General features: G+C 47.6%; 2 protein-coding genes across 5 annotated transcripts; one reads left to right on the forward strand and one right to left on the reverse strand.

Moving 5' to 3' along the window:
• The first annotated feature begins 110 nt into the window (after positions 1-110).
• Positions 111-12236, forward strand: SUMF2 (sulfatase modifying factor 2). Of its 4 annotated transcripts, XM_046667041.1 has the most exons (9): positions 111-228; positions 1483-1639; positions 5515-5629; positions 6072-6116; positions 6450-6600; positions 7497-7552; positions 9483-9567; positions 9750-9894; positions 11386-12236. In XM_046667041.1, exons 1-9 carry the CDS (start codon positions 147-149, stop codon positions 11468-11470), a joined length of 921 nt encoding a protein of 306 aa, XP_046522997.1. In that variant the 5' UTR covers positions 111-146; the 3' UTR covers positions 11471-12236. The 4 variants fall into 4 exon arrangements, with proteins under 4 accessions (XP_046522997.1, XP_046523001.1, XP_046522998.1 ...); XM_046667045.1 differs by lacking the exon at positions 9483-9567; XM_046667042.1 differs by lacking the exon at positions 9483-9567 and having other exon boundaries at positions 7502-7552.
• Positions 12237-12384: 148 nt separating this feature from the next.
• PHKG1 (phosphorylase kinase catalytic subunit gamma 1) lies at positions 12385-20952 on the reverse strand. Its single transcript, XM_046667040.1, has 10 exons — positions 20814-20952; positions 18634-18747; positions 17914-18092; positions 17438-17492; positions 14707-14772; positions 14359-14522; positions 13848-13938; positions 13555-13708; positions 13254-13379; positions 12385-12871 (listed from the first exon to the last, which is right to left on the reverse strand). The coding sequence occupies exons 2-10, from the start codon at positions 18714-18716 to the stop codon at positions 12626-12628; spliced, it is 1164 nt and encodes a 387-aa protein (XP_046522996.1). The 5' UTR covers positions 18717-18747; positions 20814-20952; the 3' UTR covers positions 12385-12625.
• Positions 20953-23241: the final 2289 nt, after the last annotated feature.

A 23241-nucleotide genomic window follows, 5' to 3' on the forward strand; every position in this document is an offset into this window, starting at 1 on the left:
GTTAACAGCCCTGCTGCCGACAATTTCAAGAGGACGCTCGAGGGTGCAGTGCGCGTGCGCGCGGGCAGTAGTGGCCGGCCGACGTAATGCGTGCGGGGCGCATGCGCAGCAGAGCCACACTGAGCACGTACCCTGTTCGCGTTCCCATGGCTCGTGATCCCGGCTTGGGCTCCTCGCTGCGGCTGCTCACCTTGCTCTCGCTCCTGTCCGCCCCGTGGCTCTCGAGAGGTCAGTGTGCTGGCCTGCACTCCTTTTCCTGACGCCGTTTGTCTCAGGAGGCATCAGGAAAGGCGTTAGTCTTTCCGCCCTATTGGGGAAGGAGACTGGCGTCTCTGCCCGCTGCCTGGACGGGCTTGGAGCGGCCGGACGTGCCTCTCAGAGGCAGCCGCCTTGGCGACGTGGTTAACAGCTCATGTCGTTGTATCTCACTTCTTTTTTACTTTTAACTGATAATCTTGCCATCTTTTGAACATAAAAAAAGTTAGAAAGGAGAATATAACGAGCCCTGCCACGTACCCATCGCCCAGCTTAGCAGTTGTAAATTGGCAACTAATGGCTAGTCTTGCTTCCTTGTTTGGTATCCCTCCCGCTTTTTCCTTCCCCTGGGAATATTTTGAAGTGAATCCACGCATTATACAATTTTATTTGTAAATATTCAGCTTTAATAGCCAAAAAGACATGTCACGAAAAAAATACCGTACCATTTTCCCACCTAAAAGATTAACAGTACTCCTTAATATCATTAAATATCCAGGTAGTGTTCAGATTCACCTACAAGTGTTTTTAAATTATAGTTTACTTGTTGAATTAGTGTCAAAACAAAATTCATACATCGCAATTGTATGTTGTTTCTTAATTCCCTTTTAATCTGAGATTTCCCGGCTTGCTCTATTTTTTTTCCTCCTTGAAATGGATGGAATTAGCATTGTGAGTGTGTCAGAATGAGAATGAGAAGAGGGCCAAAGATAGGATCCTGAGGAATGTGAAAAGAAGTGGGCTCTGCCTTTGAGGAACTTACAATACTTAGACATCCTTACCTAGAAACACCACCATGAAGTAGTACATCAAGCCAAAGAAGTGTGGCCTATTGGAAATAGCACTGACCTAGAAGTAAAGAGACCTGGATCTAGTTCTGGCTCCTGCTAACTAGCTCTTTAAGTCATTTTCCTTTTTGGGTCTTGATTTCCTCCTGTTAAATAAGTGGGTTGAATTAAAGATCCTTTTAATCCTTTGATTTTCTGAGACATTCAAACAGCAAGTATGAAGGAGCTCATTCAATTATTTGATGGTAATTATTGTGCAGTTGTGCTAGGTGCCAGGGTTACCTAGCAAATTAAGTGGCCGAACAAGAATTTAAAGCCAAATTTTTAAGCCTCCATTTTTTTTCATTATACTATTTGAGTATTATATGTGATCCAAATATTAACACTTGTTTTATATATGTATTCGTGTATCACTGATGACTCTCCTTTTTCTCTGCAGGGACCGGGCAGGCTACTAGCATGGTCCAGCTACCAGGTGGGAGATTCCAGATGGGAACAAATTCACCAGATGGCAGAGATGGTGAAGGGCCCGTCCGGGAGGTGACAGTAAAACCATTTGCCATTGACATATTTCCTGTCACCAACAAAGATTTCAGGTACATCAGATGTTCTTCTAGGAGGAATAAAGGCCCTTTCTAATTGTCATTCCTAATATCTAAAAACAAACTAGTTTGTTCACTATTACGTATCATCTTTGTAATAGTACTGTGGGATAAGTGTTATCTACATTTTTCAGATGAAGAATCTGAAATCCAAAAAGATTGACCTCACTCTCTGTTAGTGGCAAAGCTGGGCCTGGAACTCAAATCCCCTGACTCTTGAGCCAGTGGATTTTCCGTTACACTGGGCACAGCACTGAGAAATATGGGCAAAAGTCAAACACTCAACAGAAACCTCTTCAAGGGGGAGAAAAGATTGGGAGAAGGGTCATACAGCTGAGGGTCCCTTAAATTCTGCTTAGGGAAATGGCCTTGTTAGGAGTCAAACATTGTGGTTCCAGCTCATTCTAAGAAGCCATGTTGAGCTCCCTCAGTTTCCTCAAGGTGATATGTTTTGGGTAAGCTAAAGTAGAAAATGATCCAGAAGATATCTGTAACTTACCTCCAAATGGTACAGGGGGGAATAGAGAGAGAGGAGGGGGAAAGGAGGGGGTAGGGGGGACAGAAAGACTGTAAAGCAAATATAAGCAATGACTTAAATATTACATTTGTGGACTTAAAACTTTTCAAAATAAATTATGAGGAAAAATTGATTCAGGAGACACAGACTAAAATAAGCATAAGGATTGTTTATATACTCCTCAGGCCCTGTGACTTAGCGATTCCACCTCTAGGGATTTGTCTTAAGGAGAGAATTAAGGTTGTACAAAACATTTAGCTAAAAAGATGACATTGTAAACAAATATTAACAATTTAAGGATCACTTAAACGTATTGTATCAACATAACAGAATACTTAGCAGCCATTAAAAATCCTGTTGTCAAAATGGGACTTCATCAGATTAAAGAGCTTCTTCAAGGCAAATGAAAACAGGATTGAAACAAAAAAACAACCCACTAACTGGGAAAAAATATTTGCAAGTCATATATCTGACAAAGGCTTAATATCCATAATATATAAAGAACTCTCGCAACTCAACAACAAAACATCAAACAGCCCAATCAAAAAATGGGCTGGAGACATGAACAGACATTTCTCCAAAGAAGATATACTGATGGCCAATAGACACATGAAAAGATGCTCATCATCGCTCATCATCAGGGAAATGCAAATCAAAACTACGCTAAGATATCACCTTACACCCGTTAGAATGACAAAAATATCTAAAACTAATAGCAACAAATGTTGGAGAGGTTGCGGAGAAAAAGGAACCCTCATACACTGCTGGTGGGAATGCAAACTGGTGCAGCCACTATGGAAAACAGTATGGAGATTCCTCAAAAAACTAAAAATAGAACTACCATACGATCCAGCCATCCCACTACTGGGTATTTATCCAAAGAGCCTGAAGTCAGCAATCCCAAAAGTCCTGTGCACCCCAATGTTTATTGCAGCACTGTTTACAGTAGCCAAGACGTGGAAGCAACCTAAGTGTCCAGCAACAGATGAATGGATAAAGAAGATGTGGTACATATATACAATGGAATACTACTCAGCTGCAAAACAGAACAAAATCATTCCATTTGCAATAACATGGATGGACCTTGAGAGAATTATGTTAAGTGAAATAAGCCAGTGAGAGAAAGATAATCTGTGTATGACTCCACTCATAAGAGGAATTTAAAATTATGGACTAAGAACAGTTTAGTGGATACCAGGGGAAAGGTGGGGTGGGGGGTGGGCACAAAGGGTGAAGTGGTACACCTACAACATGACTGACAAACATTAATGTACAATTGAAATTTCACAAGATTGTAACCTATCAATAACTCAATAAAAAAAAAAAATCCTGTTGTCAAAAAGAGGTATGAGGGGCGGGCCCAGTGGCTGAGTGGTTAAGTTCGCCCACTCCGCTTCGGCGGCCCAGGGTTTCGCTGGTTCGGATCCTGGGCACAGACATGGCATCACTTGTCAAGCCATGCTGAAGCAGCATCCCACATGCCACAACCAGAAGGACCCACAACTAAAAATATGCAACTGTGTACTGGGGGGTTTTGGGAAGAAAAAGGAAAAATAAAATCTTTAAAAAAAGAAAAGCTATCAGATGTTAAGTGAAGAAAGTAGTTTTACAAAACAATATATGGGGTATGATCCCATTTTTTAGAACTATGTATATAGAATGTATATGCATTAAAAAAGAACTGGAAGATGCAACATTGCATTAGTTGACAGATTTTGCCCAGGTTTTTTTGACTTCCAAATGAAAATAATTCCAGGGAAGCACCTTATTAAAGTTATTTTAAAATATTTGGTGGTGGGAAGGGGGCTAGAATATGGAAAGATATTAGTTGGTATGATAATGGATGATTTTCATTTTTTTCTTTTCACCTACCTCTATTTTCTCATTTTTCTAAAATAATGTGCATTGCTCCTGTATGATTTTTAAAAGTATTTTTAAACAGGAAAGTTGTTAAAATTGAAGGAGAAATCACTTCTGATCAGGTTTGTACCATATCACAATAACCAGAAGTAGTTAGCTAGATGGATGCACAGTATGCATTCTTTTCTGTTTTTATTTTTGTTTTATTTATTTATTTTTTTGAGGAAGACTGGCCCTGAGCCAACATCCGTGCCCATCTTCCTCTACTTTATACGTGGGACGCCTACCACAGCATGGCTTACCAAGCTTTGCCATGTCCACATCCGGGATCTGAACTGGTGAACCCCGGGCCGCCGAAGTGGAATGTGCGCACTTAACTCCTCTGCCACTGGGCCTGCCCTCTTTTCTGTTTTTAAATTATGACCTATTAAATGATAGAAATGTAATGTCACCTCCAGCAAGCCCCTAAACTTTGCCTAGAACCGATAATTTGTCTCTGCTTCTCTGGGAAAAGAGTCTCAAACTGTTTAGATTCTCTGAGATTGGTAAATAGCTGTTGCTACCAAATCTGATCACCTCCTCTGTTCTCAATGCCCCTTTGATGAGTGAACAATGTCTCCTCATATCAGAGGGCTGGCACAGATGAGATACTATTAGCCCAGTGAAAACAATCCATCTTACCCTGGCAATCTATCTGCTGAAATTTGCTGAGCCATACCAAACTATATGAAAATCCATTCTAAAATCTCAGCAAGTCTTCTTTATTTGACTCAGTTTCTTTCATCTGTTTGATGGAAATAAGAACACCTGTTCTGCCTTCCTCCCGTGATTGTTGTGAGATTAGGTATGTGAAGACCTTTCAGAAAAGAGACCCATTCCCCATTCTTAAATCTTCTCAGCAGCTTTATTCTTCTCCAAAAACTGGAGCTGAGCCAAATGACCTGCATCTGGTGAATGGATAAACAAAATATGGTACATCCATACAGTGGAACCCTATTCAACAATAGAAAGGAGCAAACTACTGATGCTGGCAGCAACATGGATGAATCTCAGAAGCATTATGCTAAGTGAAAGAAACCAGAACCCAAAAGCTACATACTGTATGATTCAATTTATGTGAATTTATATTCTGGGAAAGGCAAAACTATAGGAACAAAAGCAGGTCAGTGGTTGCAGGCCCACCAGGGAATTTTTTGGGGTGGTTGATGGAACTGCTCTGTATTTGTATATTGTGATAGTGACTATATGCTTTGTCTAAATTCACAAAACTATACTCTGGAAAGAGTGAATTTTACTGTATGTGAATTACACATCAACAGATTTTAGAAGAAAATCTCCTGCTCAGGATTTTAGGTTAATTCCTTGGAATTCATGAAAATTCTGTGATGTGTAACTTATAGAGTAAGGATATATGAGGTTTTCTGGCGCAGGAGTAGCTGAGAGTGAGGCATGGAACCCTGTCAGCTGAACCAAGTGGCATATCTCTTTTCAGGGAGTTTGTCAGAGAGAAAAAGTACCGGACAGAGGCTGAGACGTTTGGGTGGAGCTTCGTCTTTGAGGACTTTGTCTCTGATGAGCTTAGAAACAAAGTGACCCAGCAAATGGAGGTGAGAGAACCTGGGCTTGCAGCTGAGGGAATGGGAATGGGACCTGGACAGAGAATCCTGTGGGATAGGGGGTCACCTGGGTCACAGTAGAAAATCAACCCTGAGAGCTGGAGGCAGGACAGAAGCAAGAGAAATCTTCCCTGGAAGAGTCAGATGAACACACACTCCCAGGAAGTTAACCCTGAGCTGGTTTCTGCATAGAGAGACTCCATAAAGCTCTAGATACACACAGGGTTCAAGATACTCCCTGAACTGGCAAGAGAACATCTTGACAAGCCTCCCTCTATTAAGGGTGGTGAGATGTCACACTGTAACAGACATAGCCTCACTTGGATCACCTGAGTCTCAGCCTGAAATCTCTGCTCTTCCTCCTGTGTGTCAGTCAGGAAGGTGCTCTTGGTGGGCCAGAGCATCTTGCAGTCATGCTCCTTCTTTTTTGCAGTCTGTTCTTTGGTGGCTTCCAGTGGAAAGGGCATTTTGGAGGCAGGTAAGTGTTGGTTCCTCTACTTTTCTTCCTCTACCCTGTTGACTCTCATTCTGGAGGCCTGGCTTCCCTAGCCCCCTTGCCCATCTATGAGTAGTAAGTTAAAGATGACAGAGAAATTTCAGGGAAACAGCCAAGCAACCCTGTTTCCTCTGCCCCATCCTTTTTCCCATCCCATTTCTCCCTTTAGTCTTGTTATAGTCTCTTCTTTCTGATTCTGGACCTCTCCACCTCACCAGTGTGAGTAAAAGATTGACTCAGGCACCCTAAGCCTAGCCTTCCTCAGACTCTTCCATGAGCTCCTAGAAGCCTATCTCACTTCATCCTGGCTGTCAGCCTGCAGGTCCCGGCTCTGGCATCCGAGAGAGACTGGAGCTCCCAGTGGTACACGTGAGCTGGAATGATGCTCGTGCCTACTGTGCTTGGCGGGGGAAACGGCTGCCCACTGAGGAAGAGTGGGAGTTTGCTGCCCGAGGGGGCTTGAAGGGTATAGAGATGCCAAGGCGATTTCTATTTATTCTTCTCCCCATTCTGCCCTGCGTGGGGGTCTTCACAGGGTGGGAAGGGTCCATTCCCTAGAGCAGTGCTTCTTAAACTGTGGTAAAGGACCAATTGTTGTTTTCATTTCTAATCCATCTCAGATCAATATTTCTGTAAAATGCCATAAAAATTAATAACTGGAAAAATGGAATGAAAAACCAGACATAAAATTTTTTATTGTTGGAAATTTCACAGACATGTTACACTTCGATAAATATAATCATAACAACATAGCATAGACAAAGAAAAGAATTACCCAAACTACATACCTTTTCCCTAGGTATATGGGGATTAATCTAAAGAATCACTCTTTCCTAGTGACTTTGTTGTTCTGCAATCCTAACTGAACAGAAAGTTATGAAAGTGAAATAGCAATTCTCCACAGTCAGCACCTCTACACACTCTTGGAATGAACACTGGCTATAGCAACAGTCAAAGTTATTGATGTGATGAATGAGGTTGCTTGTTCATTTATCCAATCTAAGTCCCATTAACAAGTTTCCCAGTGCTTACTCTCAATTGCTGTACTTATCTGATGAGTACATGAGATGTATTGGTGACATGAACTGGTAACAAATAGTTTACAGACTGGTATTACAGCCACACCTAGGATTGCACTCTCCTGGAGTGGATCAGGTGATCAGGGCTCCAAATGTGATATCCAAATGTGATACTCCAAATGTGAGTGGAAGGGACGGGCTTGGGAAAGAGAAGTAAATAATCTTATTCTTCTTTTCTCATCACCTTCTAACTTCCTTTTGGTTCCCTCACTCTTTCTATCTTTCCCTTCTTCCCCAACTCTTCACCTCTCCCTACCCCACTGTCTCCTTGCTGTCCTGGCAGGTCAGGTTTACCCATGGGGAAACTGGTTTCAGCCAAACCGCACCAACCTTTGGCAGGTAAGACATGCATTCCTCCTGTCTTTTCTCACAGCGTTGAGTGAGACCTACTGTAGGCTAGGCATTGTGTTAGGCCATGGTATTCAGGGGGCTTCATGTTTTCATGGAACTGAAAACTGGTAAACTGGTAAAGCAAAAGAATGTGGTAGTGCTGCATATTAAAGATTTGCGGAGTGTGCTTGGAGGTAAATCCCTGCCTGAGAGTGCTGGGGGTGACTTTACAGAGAAGATGACATTTGACCTGATTGCATAAGAGTTTGCGAAGTGAAAAGTGGAGGAAAGGGTAAGAGTTTGCAAAGTGAAAAGTGGAGGAAAGGGTGTTCCAAGCAGAAGAAACAACATGAGTATCAGCATTGTATTAGGAAAGGGTACTGTGTGTTCCAAGACATGACAGATTTAGAGAGACTGGTGCACCTGGAAACAGGAGGTGTAGGAGATGAAGTAGACAGTGGGTTGGAGGCAGATTAAGAAGGAGTAGGTGTGCCAAGATATGGTTTTAGATTTTACCCTCTAAGCAGTGGGGAGCCGACAGAGTTTTTTAAACAGGGGAGTAACAACATCATTTGATTTGGGGGGATGCTAATTGTTGCTAATTCATGCAGGACCAGATGAGGTAGAGCTGCAGTGGTGGCAGGGGGGGTCTCTGAATTTGAGGCTGTGGCAGTGGCCCAGGGCATTATGAACTCTTGAATTAAGTAGGAGTGGATTCAAGAGGAAACCAAATGAGAGAGGCATGCCTGAGAAGTTAGACAGGGTTTGGTAATTAATCAAAAGTGGAAGGGTGGAAGATATTTGGACTGAAGCATGAATCCAAACTTGGGAAATAGGGTGATGGTGCTGCCATTATCCAGAATAGATAATATGCATGTTCAGGGTCAGAGGAATAGAACTTGATCACTTTAGGATCAGCTTAGCTTAAAATACTTTTGGGTCATTTATATGCTCAGTCAGAGGCTGAAAATGAGTCTGAAGCTTAGGACAGAGCTCTGGGTCAGAGCAAGTGGTTTGGGAGTCATCCACATATACCTTCAGCAAGAATGATATCCCCCAGGGAGACTCTGTAGAGTGGGAGGAGCAGAGCACCAGCTCTTCAGTGGGAAGCATTGGAAGGGGCCTGAGGGGTGGACTGACCTTTTAGATGATCTTGGGTTCAGAGTTTGCAGAAAGACAGATCTTAGTCACTGTGTGATCTTTGATAAATTAACCATTTTGAGCCTCTGTTGCTAGTTTTTTGAAGGGAAAAAATACTTGCCTCACATCCTTGGAAGTAGGAAATTAAAAGAGATAAATGTAACAGCCCTAGCACATAGTAGGTGTTGAGTAAATTATAGCCTCTTCATCTTCTCTTTCATAAGAGCAGCTTCCATAGAGTGGTGGCAGCTGACCCCAATTTTAATGAGAAGACGAATGATTAAGTTGAACAAATTGCATCAGCAAATTTAGGTTTCTTTCTCAAGAATTTAGGTGGTAAAGAACCGGAGATGAGGAAGGTAGAGTCTGGGTGGATGGGGGAGAGTTAAACCTGTTGGTGGTAGAAGAGAAAGAGATGGTACAGGAGAGCACAGGATGGGCATCAGTGGTTCCTGAGAAGGCAGGGGTGCAGGGCATGAAGACAGGGTGGAGGAGCCTTTCTTCCCAAACCCTGTAGCACATGGACTTTGAGGCAGAGGGGAGGAAGTTGCTGAGAGTGGAGAAAGTAGGAGTGGGATGGGCTTGACAAGGAACTCTGTGGGCACAGGGGAAACCACACACTTCCTAATCCAGTCAGAAGGTCATGGTGGAGGACATGAGGTGACTGGTTTGGGAGCTCAGGATGGGAACCTCATGTCACTGCCCCATGCCCTTCCCCCTACCCCAGATGGTACAACAAAATGACCTTAGTTTCCTTCTGGGCAGGCAGGAACACCTGTCTTAAATTTCTCCCCCTCAGGGGAAGTTCCCCAAGGGTGACAAGGCTGAGGATGGCTTCCATGGAGTCTCCCCAGTGAACGCTTTCCCCCCACAGAATAACTATGGTAAGATTTCTCATCAAGTTGCTATCAGCATTCACAGATTGGTTGGTGGAATCATTCTGCCTGATAGATGAGGCAGAGAGAAACACCACTGGGGAAGCTTTTGCCCCCCGGAGCCTCTGATGGCTAGGAGGGGTGGGTATGGTGCTTCCCATCCTGAGACTGACCCGCCTGCTGTGCTGCAGGGCTCTATGACCTCGTGGGCAACGTGTGGGAGTGGACAGCTTCACCATACCAGGCTGCTGACCAGGACATGCGTGTCCTCCGGGGAGCATCCTGGATTGACACAGCTGATGGCTCTGCCAATCACCGGGCTCGGGTCACCACCAGGTAAGGGGCTTGGTAACTGAGGACTGAGGGTCTGGGTCTTGGTCTCCCAGAGCACAGGTGGCACCAGACCTGGTCTGGGCACTGCTTCCATAACTCCGCCTCCACTGGGAGTTGTGGGTACAGAAAAGAAAGCAAGCAGCATTTGCCATGAAAAGCAAGAGACCAGGACAACTTGTGCCTTTTCTTGCCAGCTCTCAGCACCAAGGGAGACTTTGTGTCTAGCATCTTAGTTATGTGGGTTTCTCCTTTTGTCCTTATAACTAGGTGTGCAGAGGGAGGGAAATGGAATGGCCAGGGGTCATGGAAATATCGACTCTTCAAACTGGTGGGCACTTGAAACATCATTTTCTCCAACCATTTTGTTTTACAATCAAGGAAAAATAGGCTCAGGGAGGTCCTGGAGTCTGCTCATTTCACACAGATGAATGGTAGAGTCCCAGGCTCCCGAGTCCCCTTCAAGGACTCTTTATTTTGTTCATCTGTAGAAAATTTTGGTTGATTTTGGTTGATCTCCCTGCAACTGCTCTACTCCTGGGTTCCATAAGGATTATAGGGAGACCACTGTTTCTGTGGCCTCAGGCTATCAGGTTTGCAAGTGTTTCCTTCACGTTGAGGCCCCTGGATTTTCCTCACCTCCTTTTTTTTATATATATATACTTTTAAAAAAAAAATTTTATTTTTTGAGAGGAAGATTGGCCCCGAGCTAACATCTGTTGCCAGTCTTCCTCTTTTTGCTTGAGGAAGATTGTCTCTGAGCTAACATCTGTGCCAGTCTTCCTCTATTTTATATGGGATGCCTCCACAGCGTGGCTTGATGAGCCATGCTGGGTTTGTGCCTGGGATCTGAACCTGTGAGCCCCAGGCCACCAAAGCGGAGCAGACAAACTTAACTGCTACACCACTGGGCCAGCCCCCCTCACCTCCTTTTTTAGGACAAAGTAGAGGGAAAGTGCTGGCCCGAGAACCAGGAAACTGGGTTTGCTACTGATTCTGTTGTGCCACTAAAACAACACTTGGCCTAGGGCAAGACATTTAAATCTTTCTAGTATCTTATTCTGGGTCTGTAAAATGGTGCACAAATCCTGCCTTCCAGAGCAGTTGGGAAATGACAAATGAAGGAATATATGTAAAAGTTCTTTGAAAAGTGTGAAGTACTTATTGGCACTATGATATTCTCGCTTCTCACTGACAGGTTTTTTTTGGCCTTGTTATTCTAAGTTACCGACAGACGAAGTTATTTCATTGCTTTTCCTGCCTTCCAGTGCATTCTATCAGGACCTCTCTCACTTCCTCCACCTAGTCCCAAGGTTCCTTCTTACCCCTTTCCCCCAAGAGTGCCCTCAAACCAGGCTTCTTTCCAGACCATGCCCTCCCCAGTCCTCAGGCCAATAGACACAGGCTTTTGAGAGGTTCAGCAGGAACGTTAGGTAAGGCACCAACCAGGCCCTTTTCTCAGCAAATGTCCATCTCTCTCGCCTTCTCTGGTGGCAGGATGGGCAACACTCCAGATTCAGCGTCAGACAACCTAGGCTTCCGCTGTGCTTCTGATACAGGCGGACCACATGGGGAGCTGTGAGCAGCCATGCAGAGCCTAGGAGAAGAGTCCACCGTGGTATCCATGCCCCTCCCTGGCCACATTCCAAACGTAGCCAAACTCCAGGCTCTTCAACTTCAGCCTCAGAAATGTCCTCCCTCCCTTTCCCCCATCCCTCTATGGCAGGCACCTCTCACCAGGGCAGGAGAGGACTCTGACATCAGAGGAGGGGTGCCACTGTCTCTTGGACAAGGGACCAAATTATTGATTGTGGCCAGGAGCTGGGTGTTTCTCTTAGAGGTCAAATATTAACCACATAGGAGCCAAATTCTCAAACAGTCGGGGCAGAGTGCTCTTAAAGACAGTTTGTTAAAAAATTCTGTTTTCTCCCCTTTTTTCCTGTCTGATTCAGGGATCTGACATTGTTTTCTCAAGGCAAAATTTCCCGGGTTTTCTTTGTTTTTCCAAGGAAAATGCTTCCTTCATTTGCCTCATTCATGGTGTTTCGTGTGCCTCTGAAAGAACCTAATTTCCACAATTGTAAAATGCAATAACTGGGCTCTTTAAAGCGCGATGTCAGTTCTAAAAGGGTCCAGGAGAACAGAATGATTTACCAGGCAAAACTATGCATCATGGAAGTCACAAAGTAAATAATACTCCAGAAAGACAAATATTAGAAGCTTCCCTTTCTATTGTTAATTATGTAAGGGCTTCCATATGCCTCTAAAAACATGTCCCCAGAGAGAAAACCTTCTCCCATGGTGTCACTGGATGTTGTAAGGTCAGTAAACTCTCCTGTGATTGTGTATCTCCGACTCTTCTCTTTTATTCTCACCCTGGAACCCTAAGGGGAGTACTTCCGAGTGTCGGGAACTCTGGGCCTCCCGTGAGGAGAAACTGAGATGTGGTACAGCTGGGGAGTGGAGACGCAGGAGGGCTTCTGGCTCTCGGGTGACATCTCGCTCCCCCTCTGTGGGGCCCAGCCCTGACTGCACTTACCATCATGTGTTGGGAACACCTGCTCTTCTTGTGCAGAACCTCTGAGAGGGTATAGTGGCCCCACTTCCAGGGGTCCTGGCCAGGGCCAAGTGCCCCCTCTGGACAGAGGCCTGCACATGATCTCACTCCTTTGACTTATATTTCTGTGGCTTTCCCTCCCTGCCTGCCCCCAACCCCACCTACCCCCCTGCCAGCCCCTCAGTAGTCCTCCTCAGCCAAGGAGAGGAGCACGGCCTTGGGTGTGTTCTCAAAGAGGGCAGCCCGGTTCTGCTGCTGCCCCTTCTTTACCCAGTGGCCATATATTCGGAAAGCATAGGCATCGATGAGTCGGCGCAGAGGCCGGAGGGCATAGGGATCTCGGATGACAATCTCCCGGGTCACAGGCTTCACCCGGCGGTACTGGTAGTAGATCCGCACTGAGGCCAGCACTGTTAGACAGATCACCTGCGGAGAGCCAGGACTGAGAACCTGAACTGAGGCCCTGCAGGCCTGTCTCCTTCCCCCTGCAGTGCAGGGAGGCCCTGAGCTTGTTTGCCAAGAAGTCTTGTGTGGCTTATGCTGGGCCCCTCCTAGTGTTCCCCCCATTCCACCCCACCAGCATCCGCAGGGATTTAGGCTGTTGGAACTAGTCGGATGACATCTGTCTTCCCTGAAGCCAAAAGGTGAGCTGGGACCATCACAGGGGTGAGTGAGAGGGGAAGGGCAGGTGCTCTGGAAACCCTGTGGGTGTAAGGAGTCCCTGGGGGAAGGAAGGGGACATGGGGCTTTGACTTCACGGGTCAGCAGCAACTACCCAGGGCCCTGGATGGGAGAGGAGCTCTAGTACCTTGAACTTCCCCCGGGGGCTGAAGTGACGTACTTCTTCAACCACATACTGCTGGAAGAAGGGATGTGCTAAGGCCTCTTCTGCTGAACAGCGGCCCTGGGGGCTCACCACCAAGAAGCGGGAAACCTGAGAGCACAAGGAGGAGGAACTGAAAATATCAAGGCAGGGGCCCCTCCAGCACTTCAGAAGACATGGGGTCACTGCTGGCAGCTTCCTCCATCCTGTGGCATGCTACTTCCCTCCCCCTATCGTATCCCTCCCCCTCGCCTGAGCCCAGGAGCCAGCAGGCCTGGCTTCTCACCAAGTCCTTCACTGTGTCTGAGTAATCATCCCATTCAGGTGAGCCAAACTGGTAGTTGCCACTCATGATCATCCTCAGCATCAGCATCTGCTTCCGGTGCCAAAAGGGCGGGGAGCCAGCCAGCAGGGTGTACATGATGACCCCTGTACTCCACCTGGCACCGGGTGGATGGGGAGGAAGGCAGGATGGTCAGCTGTAGCTCCTGCTATTTCCTCCCGTCCCAAGCCAGGTGCTTCTGGCCATGGGGGCATCCCTGTCCCTATGGGCCACCTCCTTCCCCCCAGCACACTCACATGTCCACCTCCTTCCCGTAGCCTGGGTGGTCATCATTCATGGAGCACTCAATGATCTCAGGGGCCAGGTAACTGGGGGTCCCACAGACCTCTGCAGGAATAGGATAGGTTACTATCAGGATAGGTCAGCAGGGGACACTTGGAAGAGTAAGGTCCAAACAAACAGTTGAGATGGAACTGAAATGGTGCTTGGGCTGAGACTCTCCTAACACTGGCTAACTTCAAGGCCAAGGCCAGGGGCCAGGTGCTGGCTCATCGGGCCACCCACTTGGGGTCCATTGGTTCCCTGGTCACATCTAGCCATCCTGGCCTGGAACTCAAGCAGTGGGAAGCTGGCTCAGCTCAGTCTTTGGAAGAGGGCCTACCTGAAGATACATCTAGACCTGAAATGGTAGGATTTTTATTCTGGGGGTAAAAAGAACAGGGGAGAACCAGGCAATCTCTCTTCCTGGGAGAGTTGATGATGAAAGAGCCTGAGACCCTGACATGGGCCAAGTCCACGTTACCAGACCTCGCAGCTTCTCTCCTGGCTCCAGCTGGCAGGAAAAGCCAAAGTCTGTGAGCTTGATGTTCATGTTATCATCCAAGAGGATATTCTCGGGCTTCAGATCCCGATGCACGATGTTGAGTTTGTGCAAGGCGCAGATCACCTCCAACAGGGCTCTCATGATCTTTCTGGGGTGGGACAGGCACGTGTTACTCTTATCTCCTACTCTGCAGGGTCAGGTAACAGGCAGGTAACAGGGAGACCAAAGCCCACAAAACAGCCAGACTGCAAGTGAGGCCCCCTCTGAGACCTCAGTGTCTGTAGCACTAGGACTCAGGCAGAGAGTGGAGACAGGGGCAAAAGGACCTTCACCTGGTTTCCTTCTCACTCAGGGTGACCTTCTCAGTGAGGTAATCAAAGAGCTCCCCTCTCTTCATCCTGTAGGGACAGAGGGTTTGTAGCTGGATTGGTCCCAAGTCCACTCTCTCCTTACCCTGCTCCCAGAGAGCTGTTTCCCACCCTCATACCTCCATAGGCAAAGTGGGCCTCTCCCCACAAAGGACCAAGGTCTGTGGGAGGAGCTGGAGAAGTGAGTGGAGAGGTTGTCTGGGAAGATTGGAATAAGAACAAGGGAGGCTGGAGGGATGGGATGACACCAGTGTGACTGTCCCCCATCTGTGGAAGTAACAAGATGGACAGGGATCTATCAAGGCTAAAATCAGGGCTGGGAGGGGAAAGAGTGACCCTGAGCCACTGGCACAAGGCGCTAGGTCCACATCAGGACAGGAGTAACCTGACTTTTTCCAGAAACAAAAGCGCCAGTGCACATGTTGGAGGAGCAGTTTTGCCTATTTTAGGATTAAGAATTATGGTTCACAGATTAGTGGCTACCAGGGGAAAGGGGGCTGGGGGTGGGCACAAAGGGTGAAGTGGTGCACCTACAACACGACTGACAGACAATAACGTACAACTGAAATTTCACAAGGTGGTAAACTATTATAATCTCAATAAAAAGTTTAAAAAAATTGTGGTTCAGTCTTATCACTTCTCGGGATGATCTAGAAAGAGGTCTCTGCTAGAACAATCTCGTTATACACTGGAGGGCAACTCAGGGCAGCATTAAAAATAGCTTCCCCAAGCAACTTCTTCAAAGGTTAGAGACATTCGAGCTTCCCTCCAGGGCTCTACAGGACAGTGCCACTGAGCAGAGTTGGGACAGCTGCAGCTGGTCAAGTCTGGAGGGGTCCTGGGAAAGTCTCCCTTGGTTAAGTAGGAAAAGTGCGTCCTCCCCCCTCCCACCCACCCCTCCCGGGAAAGCAGTGGGATTCCTAGGGCACAAGGGATTTGGCCAGTGTTGGAGAGAGGCAAGAAAACCCTCGGGCTTAGCTGATAGGGCAGGGATGGGGGTTCTGTTTGAGGAGAGAACCTAGAAATTATAGAGGTGAGCTTTGTTTTATACAATATCTGTACTGTGTTCCTAAAAGGCAATGTGTGAATCCAGTTTTTATTGTTTTAATTCCATTTTAAAGACACTAGGAGAACTTGCTATTAGCAGAAGCAAAAAGCTTTACCAGTAAACACTGGGGACTGACTGTACAAGGCGTGTGAGCAGGCCCCTGCCTTCCCAGAGTGGGTGCTTTAACTGTACACACATCAAGTTAAACTGTGTCTTCAAGTGAAATAGCACTGTGTAAATGCAGTATGGCTACACTGTGAAATGTTCCCACAACACAAAATCTACTTGAATAATTTTCTCAAGTAAATCGAGTCCCTAAATTAGCTGCTAGGTATGGAGAAATCAAGACGCCTCTACAACAATGGTTCATGCAACAGAGACTTATGTTCTTGAGTGACAACTCAGTGGAGTGGGGGGAACAAGGAGCTGAAGGGGTCCCTTCCCTGGGAACCTTTTCTAATAAAAATGATAATAAGTCTGAATGCACCATTCACGGGGTTCTTTGTGTTGTTCAAATTTAATGCTTAGAGCCTGGTGAGATGGGCAGAGTGGTGGGTATCATTTTTCCTTTCTTGAGAAAACAGAAGCTCTCAGGCAGTGGGCCCTGTGACAGAGTTCATTTCAATAGCCCTGTTGGTGCAGAAGTAGGGGAATAGTGACATTGATAATGACAATGATGATGTCAATGTTTGAACCACACCCCAAATACAACCGCTACCTGCTGCCCTCCTGGTGGACCTGTTGCCTCATTACTGCTGGCCTTCTCCATTCCACCCTTGCCTCTTTTACAGTCAGCAGGATCATTATCAAAAGTAAATCAGATCACATCGCCCTCCTGCTCTCCACCCTCCAAAGTCCTTACCAGGGGTAAAATCCCTGCAGAATCTGCCCTTTGGTACTGACTGACCTTGCATCCTGCCATCTCCACGAGCTTGCTCTGCTCCCCCACCCTGTTTCCTTGCCGATCCTGGAACACGCCAATCCCATCCAGCAGGGCCCTTGCTCTGGCTCTTCCCTCTGCTGGAAGGCTCCTTCTCCAGGTCTTGGCTCTGATCCCTCCCTCACTTCATCCAGGTTTCTGCTCAGGTCACCTCTTGGAGAGAAGTCCCTGACCACTCCATCTAAAGAAGCCCCACCTCTCTCTAACCCCTGTTCTGCTTTATATATATGTACATGTACATAATTACGTGTATATATTATGACTTATTTTGATTGCTTTCTGTTCACTCCCTGTGAAAATTATTACCTGAAATTGGGGACCTTATTTGTCTTGTTCATTGCTGTATCCTCAGTGTCTAGAATAAGTGTTGAATGACCACCACCATCATCATCATTGTAGTTAATAAGTATTAGCATTTACATTGTAGTTAATAATTATTAGCATTACAGCTGTAATTACTCCTGTAATACTGATGAGAAAACCAATACTTCAACAACTCATCCAGCCCCTAATGGTGGACCCAGGATTGAAAACCTGGCAGCCTGATCCCAGGAGCTTATTTGCCTAAAAGAGCATGTGTGATCTCATTTGGCGTCCACATTGTGGGGGCTGGCTGCTGGTCTCTAGGAAGCACTGGGTGGGGGACCACAATAGGAGGTTCTCCAATAGGCCCCAAGGTGTGGCTGGCTCCAGGGCTGGGTACTTACAGATCAAACACCAAGAAGAAGAAAGTGTTGGTCTCATAAGTGTCCTTCAGCTGTACTGAAATGGAAATGGCTAACTCGTCTCACGTAGCAGAGGAGCCTGGGCAGGGGCAGCGGGGGCACAGAGGCAAGGGGATTAAAGCTGCTGTGGGGTGACTTCAAAAGCTGGAGGGGAATCAGGATGGTGCTCAAAGGAGGCCCACAAGGGGAGGAGGAGGCCTAAGGACTTCACACTCCCATTCCCCCACCCACATCAAGCCCCAGCCCTGCCTGGAACCCCTTCTTTCTGGCAGGAAGAGAAGGCTTAAACAGAGCTGAATCCCCGGGGCAGTGAGAGTGGAGCTGGGCATTGGGACTGGCAGAGTCTCAGGGTGCAGGAGACCCGCTAGATGGTTCTGGTGGGGCCGCACTCCCTGACTTGGGTTGTCAGGGCAGAATCACGGCGCAGCACCCTGCTGTGACTGGGGGCCATCACTCACTGATGTTGGGGTGCCCTGAAACCTTGCGCAGGATGTCCACCTCCTTCAACGTGGCCTCTCGCAGCTCCCGCACCTCCTCGGAGCTGAAGCTGCCCCCACCAGTGATGTCGATGATCTTCACAGCATACTCCTGGCATGTGGGCTTGTGGATGCAGCGCCTGACAACACTGCTAACACCCCTAGGGGAGCAGAGGACAGATGGTCCCAGGGGCCTCTCACCACAGGGAAAGTCCCACGTCCAAGCCACATTAGAGATGTCTTGCCTTGTCCTCTAACTCCCTGTGAGCTTTTGGGGACAGTAGGATGAAGAAGGCACATAGAGGGTGATTTGCCTGGAGCTGATGAGTAACAAGCCTCAGGCCTCTTGAGTCCTAGCTCAGTGCTCTTTCTCAGCACCTAGGAAGAAGCCATATACTCTTAGGGCCATAATCTTCCCTCCCATCTCTGATCCCTGACCCTGGCCCAAAGCTAGGTTTAGATATGCTTGTCAGCAGCAGCGGGGAAGCTCTTTGCTGGGAGAGGTCTGTGATCTGGGTACTCTTCTACCCCCTTATCTGTCCTGGTTCAGGAGGGCAGGACCCAAACTGAGGGATTCTCCAAGTGGACAGTGCTTTGTGTATAGAAATGAGGCCAGTGCTCAGGGTCCAGCAGACGTTGCTCCAGCCCACAGAGCCAGCTGGAGCCTAGGACAGCGCTTCATGGAGAAGGTCTGGGCCTTACCTGCCCAGGATCTCCTTGGGCTCGTAGTTCTCGTAGAAGCCCTGTGCAGAATACGAGTCCGGCAATGCCTCGTCCCGGGTCATGCTCAGCTCCTCCGGGGTGATTCTGAGGGCTCTGACAGAGGAACAGAAAGAAGCTGTCAGCCTCCCTGACCCAGGGGATGTGCTCTTTGAGGGCTGGAACCGTTTCTCACACATCTTTGTCTCCTGGCACAGGGCTGGCCTATTGTGAATGTTCAAAATGAATGTTTGTGAGTTGAAAAAATGCTTTGGAAAGAGCCCAGCTTGCTTCTTCCCAATGGTTATAAACTCTTGTGACCCCTAGGTGACCATGTGGTTCCCTCCGTGTTCTCACTGTAAGCTGCTGCTCCCCTGGTAGGAGGGGCAGATGGTCAGCCAGGCCCTGGCCCAGGTTCAGTCCTGAGGCAGGAGATTTGGCCATCAAGGCCCAAGGTTATCTCTGAAGAAGCCGGCACACCCTTGACTTTAGAAAGAACCACAGAGAAACTCCATAGAGGACAAATTAAAGCGCTGTTTTCTTTCCTCTCTAAGGAGACAAGGCTGGTCCTGCTTTTCTCCTGCCTGCTCTCTGCACTTGTAGAAAAGGTGAGAAGCTTCACGATTTCATCTTCTTAATATGCTGCTCCTATAGCATCTCCTTATCTCCCCTAGTCATAACTGTCCTATCCTGAAAACACCCCTCCTTCCAGGACATGCTTCCTGTGCTTTCCACTGCTCCTCCCTCATTCATTCTGTCCTTAACCAGGACTTTCACAATCACTCTCTCATTCATTCATTCTTTCATACTCTTTGCAAAGCACTGTGCCAGGTGCTCTGAGGGATGCAGAGCTTGATGGGCGAGTCCTGGTCCTAGCCTCTGGTATCACTTGTTAGTGTGTGTTGTCATCTCCCCCATTAGACTGTGATCTTCTCTAGGATGTCCCAGCCATCCCTCCCCTCTATGCTCAGTGCAGGCATATAGCAGGTGCTGCTCCCTAGATGTGAGTCGATGGTTGGACCCCAGGGTCCTGCTGACAGAATGCCCCATGTCGAACCTAATGATGGCTAGTTAGCTCTGAGTGGTCCTGCTGCAATGTGGGGCAGTACAGAGCCAGGATACTCAGGCCTAGACACAGAGGAGCTGGGCTCAGTGGCTCTGCTTCAGCTACGTGGAGGTCACCGGGGCACTGAACAGGATTTGAGGAATGGAGAAAATCATCTACTGACAGGAGGAGAGGCAGACAGAAAACGGGCACAAGCTGCCACTCAGCAGGGTCAAAGCTACCTCTAGCCCTACTTCTACTACCCTTTCTGGACCCAAGAAGGCCTGGCCTGTCAAAGGGGCCAATTTGCTGATCAGCCAAATGGCAGACTTGGCTGCCTCAGGACTCAGGCTGGCTGTTCCAGGAAGCCCGATGTCCCCACTTCTGGGTGCCTGGTCACCAGAGGAAGGAATAGAATAACAACAGTCTCCTCTGTCAGCAGCAGATGCCTGGGTTGCTCAAAGGCTGCCTCCACCCCATCAGCAACCCGAACTGAGCACAGGAGTGTCTGTTCCCCATAAAAACAAGCTCATTTCCTGGCAATTCCTTTTAAGTTCCCAAGATGGGCATATGTGCGCCCCACCTCCCAAAGCTGAGTAGCACCAGGCCTCTCCCTCCCTTAGCCCTCCATGGACAGAGGTATATCTGGACCCACCCCAGGATGCCATCCCGGCTGGAGGTTCCATTCTCTGGCACAACCAGCTTCTCCGAGTTCTGGCTGCACTCACCTCTCCTGGGGTGGGGTGGGGGATGTTTATCTTGCCCCATCCCCTTGCTCTAGGCCTAACTTGGGGCCAACTTTTGCCTCTGTCCACTGCCCCCATCCACACTCCCCACGCCTTTCCCAAAACCCCTTTGGAAAGGGTCCCCAAATGGGAGTAGGTAGCCTGATCCTTTTTGGAGCATAACATCCCTCCCCCAAACTCAGTTCAAAAACACAGTCACAGGGACCCACTTTCTGTAGACAAATATCCCAGAAGGAGGGCTTCAAGAGTCAATGCCGCCACTCTTCTGGGTCCGTCCGCCTTCAGAAGGGAGGAGATGTGAGTCTAAGGATTTTCTGTCCTCTCTACCTCACAGCCTCTCCCTCTCCTGGCCTCCTGCCTGGTTCTTTTCCATCACTGGCCTGGCTACTCACCGTTAGGTCCTCGCAGGCCCTTGAGTGAACTTGAAGAATCCCAAAGGTCCCAGAGCCCCTTGGGGAGAGGGGACAACCGAGGGCTGAAGTGTATCCCGAGCAGACACTTGCGGCTGGAGTAGGATATCTTGCTGCTCTTCCTGCGGGCTTTGCTACTTGATGACGGAAGACTGACATACCAAAAATAAATCACAACTGCAAACCCGGGATGCAGGCCAAGACCCAGCAGGGACAGAGCATGCGGCCAGGGCCAAGTCTCACTAGGGGTGACCTCTGGTGGAAGGTGACGGAAGCTCAGGACAGCATGAGGTGACCAATCTTTCCTCTGAAGCTCACTTGGCCTCCAGGCCCAGAGGATAAAGCCAGCCTTGCAGGGAATGTACCCATTTCTCTGGGAGCCATGTCTGTGCATGCTGAGAGCAGGGCCGTGGGGAGCACCTAAGCGTACTGGTGCACTCACACTGCAGCCCTGCCTTCCACAGGGACCCAGATCTCTGGACCCCCTCAAACAGTTTATGTGGCTGCCCTGCAAAAAGTGACCTTAAAAGTCAGGGAACGTCTCCTTCAGGAACCTAACTTTGATCTGCCTCCATGATTTCATCCTTAACCCATTTTGTTTTCAGGCCTGCAGTTTCCATTGGGAGGAGTTCTCTGTGCCAGGAACAGCATATGGGCTCTAACCGTGTTCGACTTTGGACTCTTTGGGTGAGGGTTCTTAACAGTATGATTCTACCTTAAGAGGTTGGCAGAATTGGAAATCATGTATGTAACATGCTGGCATACAATAGACACTTATTGCTCTCTCTTATTCTAAAGCTACCTTTTTCAAACCCCTAATTCTAATACATCAAATGAAGGGAGGGGTAATACAGTGCTTCATACATACAGATGCTGAGCCCCAAACACCCATCTGATTAGCATTTTACAAAGCACTTCATACACTCTCTTGTGGACCCCAAAACTCTGGTATTAAGCCAATTTTAGAGAGAAAGTGACTTGCTCAAGGTGACCAAGTAGGTGAGCAGGAGGGCCTAGATTAACCCCAGATGTGGGCCCAAGAGCTCTTCCCATTTTATCATGCTGACCATCTATTTCTTCTACTCTGGGGAAATACCTTGCTGAACTGCTATATAGAAGAGTTGAAACGACTTGGCACTATGCATAAAGGCCTCTAGCTTATTGAGATGCAACAGCTGGCTCCAAGGATGAAAACACCTCAATCTCCTTTTACTTACTGTCAGTAAGCCTATTTTTTAAATGAGTCTCAACTGTAGATTTGACTTGTGCTGGTTTATACTTTTTTTTTTCTCCCAAAGCCCCCCATTATATAGTTGTGTATTTTTAGTTGTGAGTCCTTCTAGTTGTGGTGTGGGACGCTGCCTCAGCGTGGCTTGATGAGCAGTGACATGTCCACACCCAGGATTCGAACTGGCGAAACCCTGGTCCGCGGAAGCACAGTGCGTGAACTTAACCACTTGGCCCTGGGGCCGGCCCCTGGTTTATACTTTCAATGAATGACAAAATCCCTTCTGACCTTAGGGCAAAAGGCCAGTGCATCTCGTGGATTATTCCCTGTGCCCTTCTCTGTGTAGCCATGGCACCTACCAGGGAGAGGCCAGACCAGCCAGGCTCTTGCATTTTATTGATGTCCTTTGATTCACTGATTGATCCATATTTGGGCACCCACCACACACCATCACTCTTGGACATAAGGGGCGTTAACATGATAAACGCAGAGGTCTTAAGCCTCCAGGAAAATGGGCAAAGGAACCCACTGACGAAGCTAGGAGGGAATATGCTAGGGGACTGGCCATGAGTAAATTGTCCACAGTCATTCAGGTTCTGGTGAAAGGCAGTTTTAGCCCTTTTGAGGAAGTGAATGATTATGTAAAGTGGGGCACGCTAAGAAACAGCTGAGGACAGGAGGCAGCAACTGAATAATTCACTCACTCAGGAGCACTTCAGGCACCTTGTAGTAATAGAGGTCTCTGAAACTTAAGAGGGGAAAAAATTCAGGTAACAGCAGCTCTGAAAGGTACATCTGAAAGTAGGAACACTGCAGAACATAACGTAGCCTGGAGGTCAACTCCCAGAAGTGAACGAGATTTTGAATTGTGAGGGATGGAGCTGGGTTCATTTAAAAAAATGATGCACCCCAAATCATGTCCATCTCCTTAAGACAACATGGAGTGGGACGACTGCAGCTAGCTTCAGTCTTTCAGGAAGAGGCAGGGACAGTGCCTGAAGTAGAAGAAAAACATTTGCAAGGGAACTGCTTATATTAAGAGAATGGCTCTCACCTCTGACCAATTAATTGGCTATACTAGGGGAACAGTGATATGTAGTGCTGACCTGGCCACAGGGAATCCACCCATGTAATGGGTCTATGCCTACATTTCCTTTATCATTCACCTGATTAGAACAGTTA

This window comes from Equus quagga, chromosome 7, assembly GCF_021613505.1.
Source record: "Equus quagga isolate Etosha38 chromosome 7, UCLA_HA_Equagga_1.0, whole genome shotgun sequence".
Taxonomy (NCBI): Eukaryota; Metazoa; Chordata; class Mammalia; order Perissodactyla; family Equidae; genus Equus; species Equus quagga.

Excerpts from the sequence above, each read along its gene's own strand:
- SUMF2 (XM_046667041.1), top strand. The coding sequence starts at position 147 with ATGGCTCGTGATCCCGGCTTGGGCTCCTCGCTGCGGCTGCTCACCTTG. Across the intron at positions 229-1,482 it reads CGCCCCGTGGCTCTCGAGAG|GGACCGGGCAGGCTACTAGC; the intron begins GTCAGTGTGCTG and ends TTTTCTCTGCAG. Across the intron at positions 7,553-9,482 it reads ACCGCACCAACCTTTGGCAG|GGGAAGTTCCCCAAGGGTGA; the intron begins GTAAGACATGCA and ends TCTCCCCCTCAG.
- PHKG1 (XM_046667040.1), bottom strand. The coding sequence starts at position 18,716 with ATGACCCGGGACGAGGCATTGCCGGACTCGTATTCTGCACAGGGCTTC. Across the intron at positions 13,709-13,847 it reads TACGGGAAGGAGGTGGACAT|GTGGAGTACAGGGGTCATCA; the intron begins GTGAGTGTGCTG and ends ACCCGGTGCCAG. Across the intron at positions 13,380-13,554 it reads CAGACACAGTGAAGGACTTG|GTTTCCCGCTTCTTGGTGGT; the intron begins GTGAGAAGCCAG and ends TTGTGCTCTCAG.